Source organism: Musa acuminata, chromosome BXJ3-1 (genome assembly GCF_036884655.1).
Source record: "Musa acuminata AAA Group cultivar baxijiao chromosome BXJ3-1, Cavendish_Baxijiao_AAA, whole genome shotgun sequence".
NCBI classification, from domain to species: domain Eukaryota; kingdom Viridiplantae; phylum Streptophyta; class Magnoliopsida; order Zingiberales; family Musaceae; genus Musa; species Musa acuminata.
In genome coordinates this window covers 1,244,105-1,258,448 of record NC_088349.1, presented here as the reverse complement: position 1 = coordinate 1,258,448, position 14,344 = coordinate 1,244,105, and the positions used below count along the sequence as shown (strand labels likewise).

Here is a 14,344-nt window from a genome sequence, read left to right as displayed (position 1 = left end):
AGTATGTACCGGTCTGATGGTATACTGGTATGCGAACCTTTCACTGTCGGACGGATCGTACTACAGTGCTATAGTAATATACTATAGCAGTACAGTAATAAAAAATCGATCGATAAATCCCGGTGTATCACTCGGTAAATCGGTACTGTACCGAACCAATCTTGAAACACTGATACAGTATAATATTGCATATCTACTTTGTTAAATAGTAAGATTTTTTTTCTGGGTAAATTATCTTGATAATAAAAATAATTAAATATGAATATAATGATCTTAGATTAAACTTATGCAAAAGGGGTTTTCTAACATTTACAGGAGATTATTTGTATTATTGTACTTATTAGAACATTTACCATTTATAATAGATTCTTTTTATTATTGTACTTCTCATAGTATTAGCATATTCTTTGCTAGGTTAAACCCCAAATAAACCTGAGTTAAGTTATACAACTAGAGAATTAGTAATTAATACTTAGCCACATGCACTAATCAATCAACCTAACTTGGGTCATACTCAAAATTAAATTTTAATATATTTAGAAGTATCTTAAAATATTATAAAATAATAATTAACCCCAAAATTTTCTAATGAAATAACTAATTTAAATTCATGATTCTAAAATTAAAACTAATTAAATCATAAAAATGAAACATAAATATGTATAAATAATAAATTAAAATTATTATTAATATTAATTTAACTAATCATTCTAACATCATAATTCAATGATCATTATTTATTAATCATAAATTTTTAGAATTAAAATAATTATTATACATCATACAAATTATAATAATTCTAATATCAAATATTTTAAATAAAGCCATGTAAGTAAATAGCAGAGTATCATGTCTCTCATTGGGAAATCCTCTCCTCGATCGAGAACATGAGCTTTCTCCGAAAGATAAGTATTAATTTTATTTTTATTTTAAATTCATATTTATTTTGCTTGCACATATAAATATAGAATAATAACATTTATTTTGTATGGTTCACACACAAAAATAGAATTTAAGCTATTTACTTTCTAAAAATCATATCACACATTAGAAAATAAATAAATTAATTAATAAAAAAATTAACTTATTCGTATGATTAAGGAAATTGATTTTAATTATTTTCTTAATCATACTATATAAATAAGGAAGCTAATAATTTAAATAAAGTAATACATTATATATAAAAACATTAACCATTTATGATATATTCTTCTTATTATTGTACTTCCCAAATAAACCCGAGTCAAGTTACACAACTAGAGAACTAGTACTAGATCGATAGATAGTTTGGGTTTTGATTGCTAATTGGCTCCATTTATCTTCATTCCTTCTTCTTCGCTAGAAATGTGCCTCATCATAAAGTTAGAATCAAGATAAAGAATAAAGATGGGTGACCGACCAACCCTAGCCGAACTACGAGATACCCTCTACTTCCAATCAAATGCTTAGTTCCTAACCAAAAGGAAAATGTTCATAGATTGTGTTGGAATGGTACAAGTTTTCTTTTGTATAAAAAATATTCTACCTTTATTCCTTTAATATTTTATTAAAAGTATCAAAGCAAAGCATAAATATGGTGATGAAACTTAACTCGATCGGCTTCCGATAAAAGAATCAAAATATCAAATCCTTATTATAAGCCCACTTAATTTAGCTACGTGAGCTTTGGAAAACGAGGATGAAATTGAGTATGAGAATGGTTCGTAAGTCTGTTTGATCTCCCTTACTTTTAGAGATGTCATTTGGAGCTCACGAGCTCCGAAATCCAAATCACCTAAAGTGAACAATTCCTCGTACACCTATTGGCTGCGCCAAACGTTTATGATGTGCATGCCTTACTCTTATAAACAGTGATGCCTTACACTAAAAGACTTGCTCTTGTCCTTCTGGTTTATGGTGTATTGTCCCTTGGCGTCGAAGAAGAGCCCAACGATGGATAGGCGACCAGAACAAGGAAGCATCTGCATTCGGCCGCCGCTTGTCCATCCTCTTCACATGCATATATGCCTCTTTTCCTCTGGAGAGAGAGAGAGAGAGAGAGAGAGAGAGAGAGAAAGAGAGAGGTGTATCAGTCGGCGAGACGGTGAAAACACGTTCAGCGCTCAGCATCAAACTACGAAGGTAGACTCAATCCCGTCTTGTCTCAAGAGGAAAAGAAGGAATAGTAGATCCTCTTCTTGTCTCAAGATGGGCGAGAGATCAAAGATCCTTCACTCAGTAGCATGCTGGGCTATCATCTTCAGATGCAGCAGGAACAAGTAACACGAGTAAACTCACCTCTCGCCGCAACAGGAATAGAATAAGAGAGAGAGAGAATTCCTTCGTCCGACATATCACGCTCTCTTTCGGCTCTTCACATGCAGCAGGAAGAAGCTGCAAGACATAGACACTCTTCTCCTCTCCAAAGGAAAAGAACACGAGAGAGGAAGCAGCTTCTGGTGCAGGCTCCTCGCTAAAAAATTGAATAGGTCATGCATGCTATGGAGAGTACATGTGACTCCATGTAACCTTGTTGTGGGGGTTCCACATGTCATGCATGTGGGACTGTCTCGTCACTTTGACTAATCGTTGACTCAAGGAAATACATTCTTGAAATTATTCTTATTAGGATCATTAAAATCAAATTCATAATAAATTGTGCTAAAATCTATAGCCAATTTGATGGTATGGATCTCCTATGATTTTGATCATACGCCGCACAATTAATTGAGGAGGAGGGTAAGGGTACCGTCTCCACCACGAGAGAATGGGTGCCGTTGTTTTGTGACGTCCATCTTCGGATCGTGATGACATGGCGACATCAGGGCCGTCGAAGACCGCTTTTGTCTTACTCCCTGCTCGTCTCCGTCACGCTTTGGCGCGACGCCCACAACACACCGTGATATTTTCACAAGACGAACCCAGAAGGTCCCCCCTGGCCGGGCCCACCTCGCACGGACACGCGGCAACTCGACGCGGTCAGGCCCGAATCCGAGCTTGAGCGATATATCCCCCCGAGAAATTTGGATCAGGAAGCGTGCGTTACATCGGTCCTCGAGATTCCTCCACGTCACCACCGTTTCCTTTAGGCCACAATACAAAACGGAGACGGACTAAACCGTTATATTTCTCCGCCCGCCTATATAAACCCTTCTCGCATCGCCTTCAACCCTCGCCCCCCTTCCCCCTCCTATCTTTCTCTCTCTCCTGTTTGTATCGTCCCCCTCTTTCCCGCTAGGGTTCCGTCCCTCCTTCCCGCCCCCACCTTACCTCTTTGGCCTCCTCTTTGCCTCCCTTGATCCGTGGTTGCGGACGGATCGGCGGTGAGTGGTGCTGTGGATCTCTGCCTTGCTCCGACGCCTGCGTGCCCTTCGATCTTTGATCGGTTTCTTCTCCTCCGCCGTCTTCTGAAGGGCCGGCGTGGGGATTCCGGGATCGTCTGAGGGTGCGCTAGGTTTCTTATTCTCCGTACCCGATCCTTCTTGCTTCGTTTGGGGGGGTGGCCGGGGCTCCGGCCTCGGCGGCTTGCAAAGCCCCCATCCTGACATAGAGATCTGAGGAAGTAGGGCTTTCCCCTTTGTTTGTGGCCGCGACCGGGGAGAGATGCCGGCCCTGGCGTGCGTAGAAGCCGCAGCGCCACATCCTGGCTACGGCTTCGAGTGGGACGGCGCTCTTCCAGCGCCGGGAGCGTACCCCCGCGGTGCTTCGACGACGGAGGGCGGTGGCGACCTGACCGCTGCAGAGTACCCCTCCCCCTGGTCTGCCGACCTTTCCGCCGCACTCTACCGTATTGACGGATGGGGCGCGCCTTATTTCTGTGTCAACGCCGCCGGCGACATCGCCGTCCGCTCCTACGGTGCCGCCACCGTCTCCCACCAGGAGATAGACCTGATGAAGGTGGTGAAGAAGGCATCCGACCCCAAGGCCGCTGGCGGGCTCGGCCTCCGCCTCCCGCTGCTCGTCCGCTTTCCCGACATCCTGAAGCACCGTCTGGAGTCCCTGCATGCCGCCTTTGACTTTGCTATCCGGTCCAACAGCTATGGTGCCTGCTACCAGGGCGTCTATCCAGTCAAGTGCAACCAGGATCGGTATATCGTGGAGGACATCATGGAGTTTGGTTTGCCGTTCGACTTCGGCCTCGAGGCCGGATCGAAAGCCGAGCTCCTCCTTGCCATGAGCTGCCTTACGAGGGCGAGCCGGAAGGCATTGCTTATCTGCAATGGGTTCAAGGACGAAGAGTACATTGCTCTCGCCGTCGTAGCCCGGAGAATGGATATGAACACGGTGATTGTTCTGGAGCAGGCGGATGAGCTCGACACGGTGGTCGAGACCAGTCAGAGGCTCGGCATCCGGCCAGTGATTGGTCTTCGGGCCAAGCTTCGCACCAAACATTCTGGTCATTTCGGGGCCACCTCCGGCGAGAAGGGCAAGTTCGGGCTGACCACCGCGGAGATTCTATCTGTTGCTCAGAAGCTCCAGCGCCTCCAGATGCTCGATTGTCTCCAGCTTCTGCATTTTCATATTGGCTCTCAGATTCCATCCACGGCGCTGCTCTCCGATGGGGTTGGCGAGGCTGCTCAAATCTATTGCGAGCTCGCGAGGCTAGGAGCCGCGATGCGCGTCATCGACGTCGGCGGTGGGCTCGGCATTGATTACGATGGCTCTCGATCTGGTGGATCGGACATGTCGGTTGGCTACGGCCTCCATGACTATGCCAGCGCTGTAGTTCGGGCGGTGATGTTCGCCTGTGACAGGAAGCATGTGCGCCACCCGGTCATTTGCAGCGAGAGCGGTCGGGCTCTCGTGTCTCACCACTCGGTGCTTATCTTTGAAGCGGTGTCATCCACTACAACCAAGGCCGAGCCACTGTCGTCCATCGGCCCCAACTTTGCGTCCCTTCTGGAGGAGCTTGCGGATGATGCTCGTTCTGATTACCAAAACTTGAGGGCGGCTGCCTACCGCGGCGAGTACGAGACCTGTGCTCTGTATGCTGATCAGTTGAAGCGGACGTCCATCGACCATTTTAAGGACGGCATGCTTGGCCTCGAGCATCTGGCGGCTGTTGATGGTCTCTGCGATCTGGTTGGGCAGGAGCTGGGGGTTGCTGATCCGGTGAAGACGTACCATGTCAACCTCTCAATTTTCACCTCGATGCCTGATTTCTGGGCTATTGGACAGCTCTTCCCTATAATCCCAATCCATCATCTCGACCAGCGGCCAGGAGTCAAGGGGATTCTATCTGACCTGACATGCGACAGCGACGGGAAGGTCGACCGGTTCATCGGCGGGCAGTCGAGCCTCCCATTGCACGAGCTCGGGAGAGGAGGTGTCGGGGGTGGCGGATACTACCTGGGGATGTTTCTTGGCGGGGCTTACCAGGAGGCGCTCGGGGGGCTGCATAACCTGTTCGGGGGGCCGAGCGTTGTGCGGGTGTCGCACAGCGAGGGGCCACACGGCTTCGCGGTGACGCTGGCGGCGCCTGGCCCCTCGTGCGCGAACGTCCTGCGAGCGATGCAGCATGAGCCGGAAGTGATGTTCGAGTCGCTCAAGCACCGCGCGGAGGAGTGCTCGGCCGGGGACGCCGTGTCGTGCGCCCTCTCCCGCGCCTTTGACTCCATGCCGTACTTGGTCCGCTCCCGCGCCGACCCTGTCTGCGCTAGCGACGGGGATCGTACGGATGGGATGGGCGGCGACTCGGAAGGATGCGGCTGCTGCGTGTGCGGCGAGGAGGAAGGCGAGGAGTGGACGTTCATGCGGTGCTTGAGCGTGTGAAGGGGGCTTGGCGGACAAGGTAACGTCTACTACATGCTGCTGCCGTTCTATTCTATGCTTTTCTTTCCTTTATATCGTACTCGTCAGTGCATTAGATTCCAATATCAGCTACGATTTAGGTGATGGTGATGTCCTCTGCCCTCTCGAGAGTAGAGAAGGCGGGGGCGCATCCTCGTTTTATTGTTGCTGCTGCTGCTGCTACTTTTTTATTCGATCCAAATTAAGAGGTGCCTGACTTGTATTAGGTATGAGCATCTAGCTTTCTGCTGTTTCTGCTTTCCGCAGCCCTGTTAGACTTGGTTTTGTTTTGGTGGGGGACACTGTTGGTTTTATTCGAGCCATTCTATGGATTTGAAGGACCCAACTCTCCATAATTTGTCATCATTACGTAAACTGGGGTAGGATATAATCGATCAAATTTAAATTCAAAATGAAAAGATATTTGAGATAATTAACTAGAGTTCACTTTTTTTTTGGTCCAACTAAGAAGAAGATATAATTAAAGATAGCACAGCGAGTACAAGGTTCCCTAACAGCATCAGCGAGTACAAGTGGTTTGAGAGGTTATTGGTGTGGTTGACCATCAAATTGATAACCATGTTAGATTCTCTATAAGCATGCTTTACTCTGACAGCATAAAAAGAAAAAAACTGTTCTTCAAGGCTCTTCACAGTACTCCGCGGACTGCTTTACCATAGACCTACTGTAGCAATAGAACCAGTAGCATCTCGAATTAACATAGCTATCAATGTTTAGTTTAAACCATTTAGCTTTAGGTTTTGTCCACATAACACTATTGAATGTTGCCTCATTTCTAGCCTACCATAGTGTCGTGGGAAACAACTTTGAGCCGTGGCCTCGGGGCCGACGCGGCTCGGTTCGGGTTCGGATGACGGGGGATCTTCCCGAGACGGCCTTCGAATCCGTTGAGGTGGTCTGATGCGGTGATCGGGACGAGGTCGTTGTTTCCTCCGGGTAGGAACTCCTCGCCTTCACATCCGGTGGGGATCTTCTGCTTCGCACCTGCACAAAGGTTGGGTCGGGGTGCTCGGCCCGACCCCTCCGACGATCAAGTCAGATGATAGTCGTTAGGGAATCTCTCCCCCTCGTTTTCGATGATCGAGAGGGTATTTATAGGGAAGCTTATTGCTTCCTGAGCTGCCCGCTTGCAGGGGGCAGGTCGGTAGCGTCTGACACTTGTGTTGGCATGGCGTGAAGGATTGAGCTTGAGCAGGGTGTTAATGTGCCTCGGTCGACGTTCCGATCTGCGTTGACCAGGTGCTGTGAGGTGTTATTTGGGATGACTGACGTCATGCGAGTCTTATCGCAGTTATTATCCTCGTCACATAGTAGCCATAATCCAATGGCCATACAACCTCTTAAGGATCGTTGGCTTTGACCCCATCAAACTGTTTCCTTCTCCGACCCAACCTCCTTCCATCCACTTCCCCCACGCGTTGAAACTGGATGTTCAAACTATAGTCAACTTGTTGTGCCAGTAACTGGCAGCTTCGATTGGTGTACGTAGTGGGAAGAATGTAAAAAACAATAGGCTGAAAACTTACCAAATTAGACTGTCATGTGATTGTCGACCAAGCCCGATGTACCAGCTCACAATATAATGGCCTAGAGCAGGAAAATGAACACTTGGTTGGGCCGGGCTTGGGTGAAGAAGAAGCTTATGAGCTCCGCGCAGCTGATAACAAAGCAAGCCCAACCGGCCTTATGAAGATATAGAGCAATTCATGTGCGGTATGTATGTCCACTTATTACTTAAGCAGTATTACCGAAAGAAAGAGTAAACAGGCCTCTGTTCACAATCTGCCATAATGCTGGTACGTAAACAAATAAATTTAGCCAGTACTGATAATGGTATTAAATGGCCTATCATCACACCATTAAAATCAGTGGTCCAAAGGAGAGCAATGCTTTGTCGGAAGTTAGAATGTAGTTAGCATGTAAGGGATGCTACAATGTTGAGAAACACAATGGGTCTTCTCTTTCGTTCAGTGATCAATATTTTCATCTCAGGGAGTTACACAAGTTCTTGCTGCTTAGCTCAGCCAGTAGATGGGAACCCCCCCTTCTTAAATCGATTAGCATCATTTAGTTGACAACATCGATCACCACAGTGTGTGGTTTACTGAAACTTCCACTTCATCAAACTGTTCTACCATTTAGGGTCCCCATAAGAAAGAACAGTGGAGCAGTTGCATGCACCGTCATTTGGATTCATGACAGTGATTCGACATGGTCCCGGTGATAACAATGCCAGACAAAGCTCTCTACGCTCTGCATCTCACATCTATGATCTGTTGGACAGTAGCGTTGCCCCCCCCAGAATAATTAGCACATGGCTACAGACTTAACAGGAGCTTTGGATGGCGGCTTGACGGATATAAACAGATCCATTAATTGTTAGAGGAATCGATGAAAAGGAAAGAGAGGTTAATGTCACATGGCTTGGAAGATGGGAGTACAATAATTCAGTGCAATATGTTCAAAACAGGTAGGTAGGTGACGTGAATGGAGGATTGATATGTGCAAGTCTTTATGTGGAAGAAAGGTAATGATACTGATAGTCATAGGCATCTATCTTTAATCAACAGGGAATAATCTTTAACCATATGAATCTTTATAATAGTTATTCCACTGATTGAACAGAGTGTGTGTTTATTTATTTATTTTGCGGCAGAAATAATAAATCAGTGACGTTTTCTTTGGTGATTTTTCTATTTGAGAAAGTCCTCATCAGATTATAATCAATCAAGAACAATAATAATATGATAATTTTATCTTAAAATGCTAATCTGACATTTAATTCAAGTTGCTTTAGCAACGTAATCAAACATAAATAAATATGTATTTTTTTTTTTATTGCCGAGCAAGCATCCTATTTCATTTTAATTACAGGTTAGAACATTAAATAGGAAAAATCATAACTTATATGTTTACTTTTTTTTTTATCGTTTACTTTTTAGAATTATGAAAATGCCTCTTTAATGCCCCTTGGGTTACTCCTTCACTCAGACACAAGTGATGGTTTCGATTGGCTAGAAAACTTATAAATCAGTCCCTTTTTATATTTTTATACACAACACAATTTCATTGCTTTCTTATCTCTCTTTCAAGCTACATATCTTTGTTTGAATTTGTATATTCTTCTTGTGTTGGAGCATCCTCTTGGTTAGTTTTCTCACAAACACCAACATGAGACGAGAGATTATGCTTAGGATAGTGATCATGTGTGATTTTTTTTAAATATTTGTAAGTTATATTTTATTTTATAATATTTTGCCTATTTTTGTTAGAAGGAATAATAATGTTTAACCTTTAGTTACAATAAAAAATAGGTAAAATGATATAAAATGAAATAGAAGTTAGAAAAGAGAGGCAAGAGATGCTTAATTTAGGAGTATGATCATTGTCAAGAATATAAATTGTTTAACCTCGAGGAGTATGATCATTGTCCTAAGTATATTCTCTCCGTCTCATTGGTGATATTTGTGAAGGAAAATCGCTCGAGATATAATCGGGATATATATTCTTCCATAGGCATATTGTGGAAAATTAGGATACTTAATTTAGGAGTTGTAGCTGAAAAGAGAGACAAGAGAAAAAGAAAAAAAACACAATTGAGTTGTTTTTTTTGCCATTAAAAAAAAGAGGGTTACGGTAAACTTATATAATTTATGGTTTCCCATTTAATGCTTTAACAATCTCCAATAAACTTATAATGAAATAAAGATGATTCTATGTGTACTTTAAACCTGAAGAACTCAATGGAATAGGTTTTGCTATGGTGGCTTGAACAGTTATATCTGCAGTAGAAAATTACCTCCACTTCTTTGTTCTTCTCTGATAAATCTCTCCAGGAGAGATGGAGTACCTCTTTGTAGGTTTCCGTCGAATGGCGTATCTAAGAAATCTATAAGCATATATGATTTGTGTTGAGCACAAACAGATCTTAATCATCGTCCTTAATCTAGTTTGGCAACGTTAGCTAGCCTTCTTCTATATAAAGTTCTCAACTTGTTTGGTTTAAGCTTCAGTTGAATCAAGCTTGATTGGGCTCTAACAGTTATGTAGAAGACCACAAAGTTGACTCGTCATTACATTGACCTTTACCGTGTATGACACGACGTATGAACCATCAAATTAAGTGAAATAAAAGACTCGAGCTACGTACGTACATTTGTAGGTTTGGTGTCAAAACTCTTCTCTTATCTTAATGCTGCGTTCTGAGAAGTCAATGCATTCACATGCTGTACGAAGCACCACTTGCATCGTAGGAACCTTTCTTTATCGTGAAATGGGACCCAAATGTCCGATTTTTGTCTTAGCTTCAAACATCGTTATCATTCATGCTTTGTAGCCGAATTCCATCTCGTATGGAACCCAGATTTCACTGCAGTAGCTACAGAATCAATCTAGTCGACCTTTTCCTTTTAGCCAATCAATCTCATCTTGTTCGATCGATCGATCGGCATTGCCTGGTAGAAACTGGCTAATCCAGGCGGGACCATGTCTTTCCTTCCTCTCTTGTCCACCCTATCTATGCACTTTCCCCATCCTAATGAATTCCCTGCACCACCACAATCTTCATTGTTTTTACGACCAGTACGTGAACTCAACAACGTGTATGTCGTGCTCTCATCTCATGCAAATTCTAAGTTCGTGCATGTATGCATCTTATTCCCCTTTTAAAAAGGTTAGCGGGGAGGTAGCAAGACGGACCAGAGAGCAGTGAGCTGCTGGCTCGTACTTGCTTTGCTGTTGTAGACATGAATCGCTCGGTTGCATGTCCTTTCCTCCTCTTCTTCCTCTGCCTTGCTACCGCGTCCGGAGGAGGGCGATGGGAGCTTCTCCAACCCAGCATCGGCGTGTCGGCGATGCACATGCAGCTCTTGTCCAACGACCGCGTCATCGTCTTCGACCGCACCGACTTTGGCCCCTCCAACCTCTCCCTCCCCGGCGGCCGCTGCCGGAACGACCCCCGCGACTGGACCCTCACCGTCGACTGCACCGCCCACGCCGCCGAGTACGACGTGCCCTCCAACGCCGTCCGCCCGCTCACCGTCCTCACCGACCCCTGGTGCTCCTCCGGCACCGTCTCCCCCGACGGCCGCTTGATCCAGACCGGCGGCGCGAACGATGGCGAGCGCGCCGTCCGATACCTTGACCCCTGCCACGACCGCCTGTGCGACTGGGAGGAGGACGCGGCGGGCCTCGCGGCGCCGCGGTGGTACGCCACCAACCACGTCCTCCCCGACGGCCGCGCCGTCGTGGTCGGTGGCCGGTCGCAGCACAACTACGAGTTCGTTCCCAAGCTCGGCGCGGCCGACGCGGGCGCCGTCAGCCTGCCTTTCCTCCGAGAGACGCGCGACGCCGAGTACAACAACCTCTACCCCTTCGTCTACCTCAACGTCGACGGCAATCTCTTCGTCTTCGCCAACAACCGCGCCATCCTGCTCGACTACAAAACCAACAGCATCGTGAGGACGTACCCCACCGTGCCCGACGGTCACCCTCGCAACTACCCAAGCACCGGATCCTCCGTCCTCCTCCCGCTTCAGCCATCGGGCTCTGAAGCGGAGGTGCTGATCTGCGGTGGAGCACCCGAGGGCTCGTTCACGAAAGCCTCGACGCAGAAGGTGTTCGTGGGGGCTCTGAACACGTGCTTAAGGATCCGCATCAACGATCCCTCGCCGTCGTGGTCCGTGGAGACGATGCCGACGCCGAGGGTCATGGGCGACATGATCCTGCTCCCCAGCGGCGACGAGGTGCTCATCATCAACGGCGCAGCGGCTGGGAGCTCGGGGTGGGAACTCGGACGAGAGCCAGTCTTAACGCCGGTCAGCTACCGTCACGGCAGCCCGGCCGGCAGCCGCTTCGACGTGAAAACCCCGGCCACCATCCCCCGAATGTACCACTCCACCGCCATCCTGCTGCGCGATGGCCGGGTGCTCGTCGGCGGGAGCAACCCTCACGCGTTCTACAACTTCACCGGGGTCGACTTCCCGACGGACCTCAGCCTGGAGGCCTACTCACCGGCCTACCTGGAAGCAGCGAACTCTAACGCGCGACCCACGGTCACCTGGGCCGGTACTCCGGTAGAGTTGAACTACGGGAAGCCGTTCAGCCTGCGGTTCTCGGTGGCGGCCATGAGCGAGAAGGGCGTCCTGGTGACGATGGTGGCGCCGTCGTTCGCGACGCACTCCTTCTCCATGAACCAGAGGTTGCTGATCCTGGAGAGCGAACTGGCCGCGGCGGCCGACGCGGAGTCGTCACTGTACGTGGTGGACGCGATGGCGCCAAGCTCAACTTTCATGGCGCCGCCAGGCTATTATATGGTGTTCGTCGTCAACGGAGGGATCCCAAGCGAGGGAGTTTGGGTCCACATCCAACACTAGAAGGAAGCCATAGTGGTGGAACGTCTGGAGGTGCGACGTCTGTTACTGTGACATGAGTCGTCTTGTAGCCACCGACACTTGCGGATGGAATGCAGCGTCCGCTTGACGACGCCGGTGTTCTGGGCCGAGTTCTTCGTTGGACTCGAACGGGTCTTCATCTTTTGTCGCATTGGGGACAAGACCCCCCGAAACAGTGCATAAAGATTCGTGCGTCGTGGTTGATCCGTCTGCTGGGGCCTACAGGGACAGTTGCGTGCACACGGGGCCCCACAAAAATGCCTAAGCAACGATTGGACAGATTGATCCCGTAGATATTCCTCCGGTCGGGTCCTGCCGAAGGCACCCCCACCCGCGACCGCTACCACCGGGGACCCACGCCCTTCGTTCGTCCTAAGGGGCCCACAGGAAATGCAAACTGGGGATCTAATGACGGATTTAAAGAAAACGTATGTACATCTTAGACGATGCTAAGGAATATCCCTATATATTTCAATTATACATTTGAGTAGAATTAAGAGAAATCAAAGGACCTGAATGAATAATTAAAATTTATATTAATATATTAATATCAGAAGGAGGGTTTATGTGTTAAGAGAATTATATTGAAATTTGTTATGAATATCGTAACATCGATGTTAAACCTAAGATTTAAAGTCGGGAAACTCATTTTTTTTTCGATCCTTTGATCTTGTTTTGACATTCAAACATCATCTATTGAATTCGATCATCTTTGAACACCAAACTTTCGATAAATAGAGTTGGACTCAAAGATCGATCCCTTCACATATCATATTAGACATTCAAAATCTAACTTAACAAGCTATATTATACGAGAATTAAGCTAGAACTTCGTGCAATGGTTAGGAATACCCTACGTTATTGATGCGAAGCTCCACATACATGTTAGAATTAAAAAATATTTTTTTATTATCCTCAAATTTTTTATCATGATTTGAGAATAACCAAATGAGCTGATCATTATGTAACTGATCAAAATGCTTAAGCTGAAGTTAATAATAGACCCTTATAAGTCAATCTTAATCTTGCTCGATGTACAAAGGTTTGACATGACTCTGATGGGCTAACTAACTTATTAACTTCGTTTGATCGAAACAATTGACCAAAATAATTAAGCTAAATTTATTCTTAATAATATTCTTAACAATTGACAAATGGGATGTTACAACCTACCTTAGCTTTTTTGTCCATTCAACTGTTTGCTTGACTCTTAGCTTTTTTTTTTTTTGTCGATTCAACAAAAACATAGATGGTTGTGATTAGATGTAGAATATTAGGTGTAAGGGTTAATGTATGAATCATCAGATCAAATCAAATCAAATCGGATTTAGAAGTGCAACTGAGAAACTAACAAAGGTCGGATGACTGCAGATGACTATAAAGCATCTCTTTTATCTCTAATGAGAACGAATCGAATTATCCTTTTTATCTCATCTTTTATATCCCACAGGATCAAATATAATCATGAAACATCTTTTATCTCTTATATAGCTGAATCTGTTGATGATAAAGCATCCTTTATCTCTAACATGATTCAATCATTCCTATCTCATTCCAATTATACGACAAAACATGTGTCAAAACGTAATCATAGATAAATGTTAAGGAGATATAACTTACAAACTCATCGACACCTATGTAGACATTCCATCACCTTAACATGTCAACTCGGTATGACAGAGTTAATTGCAACTCTCGATCATTCGACCGATTAATTCTCTTCATAGATTAATTATTCACTTATTCTTGGCGACTCTTATCCAACTCTTGGAACCTTTGAATCTTATATTTCTTTTATTATTTTCTCGACTCTAACTTAAGGATCGAAAAGAATTTTCTTGGTCACCCCTAACTTAAATTTTGTTGAACGCAGATATTTTTTAATGCCAAGTTTATAAGAGGCTCAAATTCGACTGTAACTTATGCATCTAAAGAAATTTACTATGTTCATAATAAACTCAAATTCGAATGAAGGTGGGTGCAGTCAAAACCCTGTTCAAATGACACTATGTAGTCAACTACTTTTTGAATCACATAACACTTGATTCAATCAGCTTTGCATCAAAAACAAGAAAAAGGTTTATGGAGAAAGCAAATACCTAACAATTGTGATATATAAACAGTCCCAACCACTACAAATTTCTTGAAAGAGAAGATAAATA

The 14,344-nt window shown here is 45.4% G+C and overlaps 2 protein-coding genes across 2 annotated transcripts; both read left to right on the top strand.

The window, feature by feature from the left end:
- Positions 1-3,159: 3,159 nt before the first annotated feature.
- Positions 3,160-6,031, top strand: LOC103978949 (arginine decarboxylase). The gene is made up of 2 exons (XM_009394926.3): positions 3,160-5,770; positions 5,871-6,031. Exon 1 carries the CDS (start codon positions 3,583-3,585, stop codon positions 5,749-5,751), a length of 2,169 nt encoding a protein of 722 aa, XP_009393201.2. The 5' UTR covers positions 3,160-3,582; the 3' UTR covers positions 5,752-5,770; positions 5,871-6,031.
- A 4,504-nt stretch (positions 6,032-10,535) lies between these two features.
- LOC135629687 (aldehyde oxidase GLOX-like) lies at positions 10,536-12,657 on the top strand. Its single transcript, XM_065137463.1, has one exon. The coding sequence runs from the start codon at positions 10,536-10,538 to the stop codon at positions 12,162-12,164; it is 1,629 nt and encodes a 542-aa protein (XP_064993535.1). The 3' UTR covers positions 12,165-12,657.
- The last annotated feature ends 1,687 nt before the right edge of the window (positions 12,658-14,344 follow it).

Excerpts from the sequence above, each read along its gene's own strand:
- LOC103978949 (XM_009394926.3), top strand. The coding sequence starts at position 3,583 with ATGCCGGCCCTGGCGTGCGTAGAAGCCGCAGCGCCACATCCTGGCTAC.
- LOC135629687 (XM_065137463.1), top strand. The coding sequence starts at position 10,536 with ATGAATCGCTCGGTTGCATGTCCTTTCCTCCTCTTCTTCCTCTGCCTT.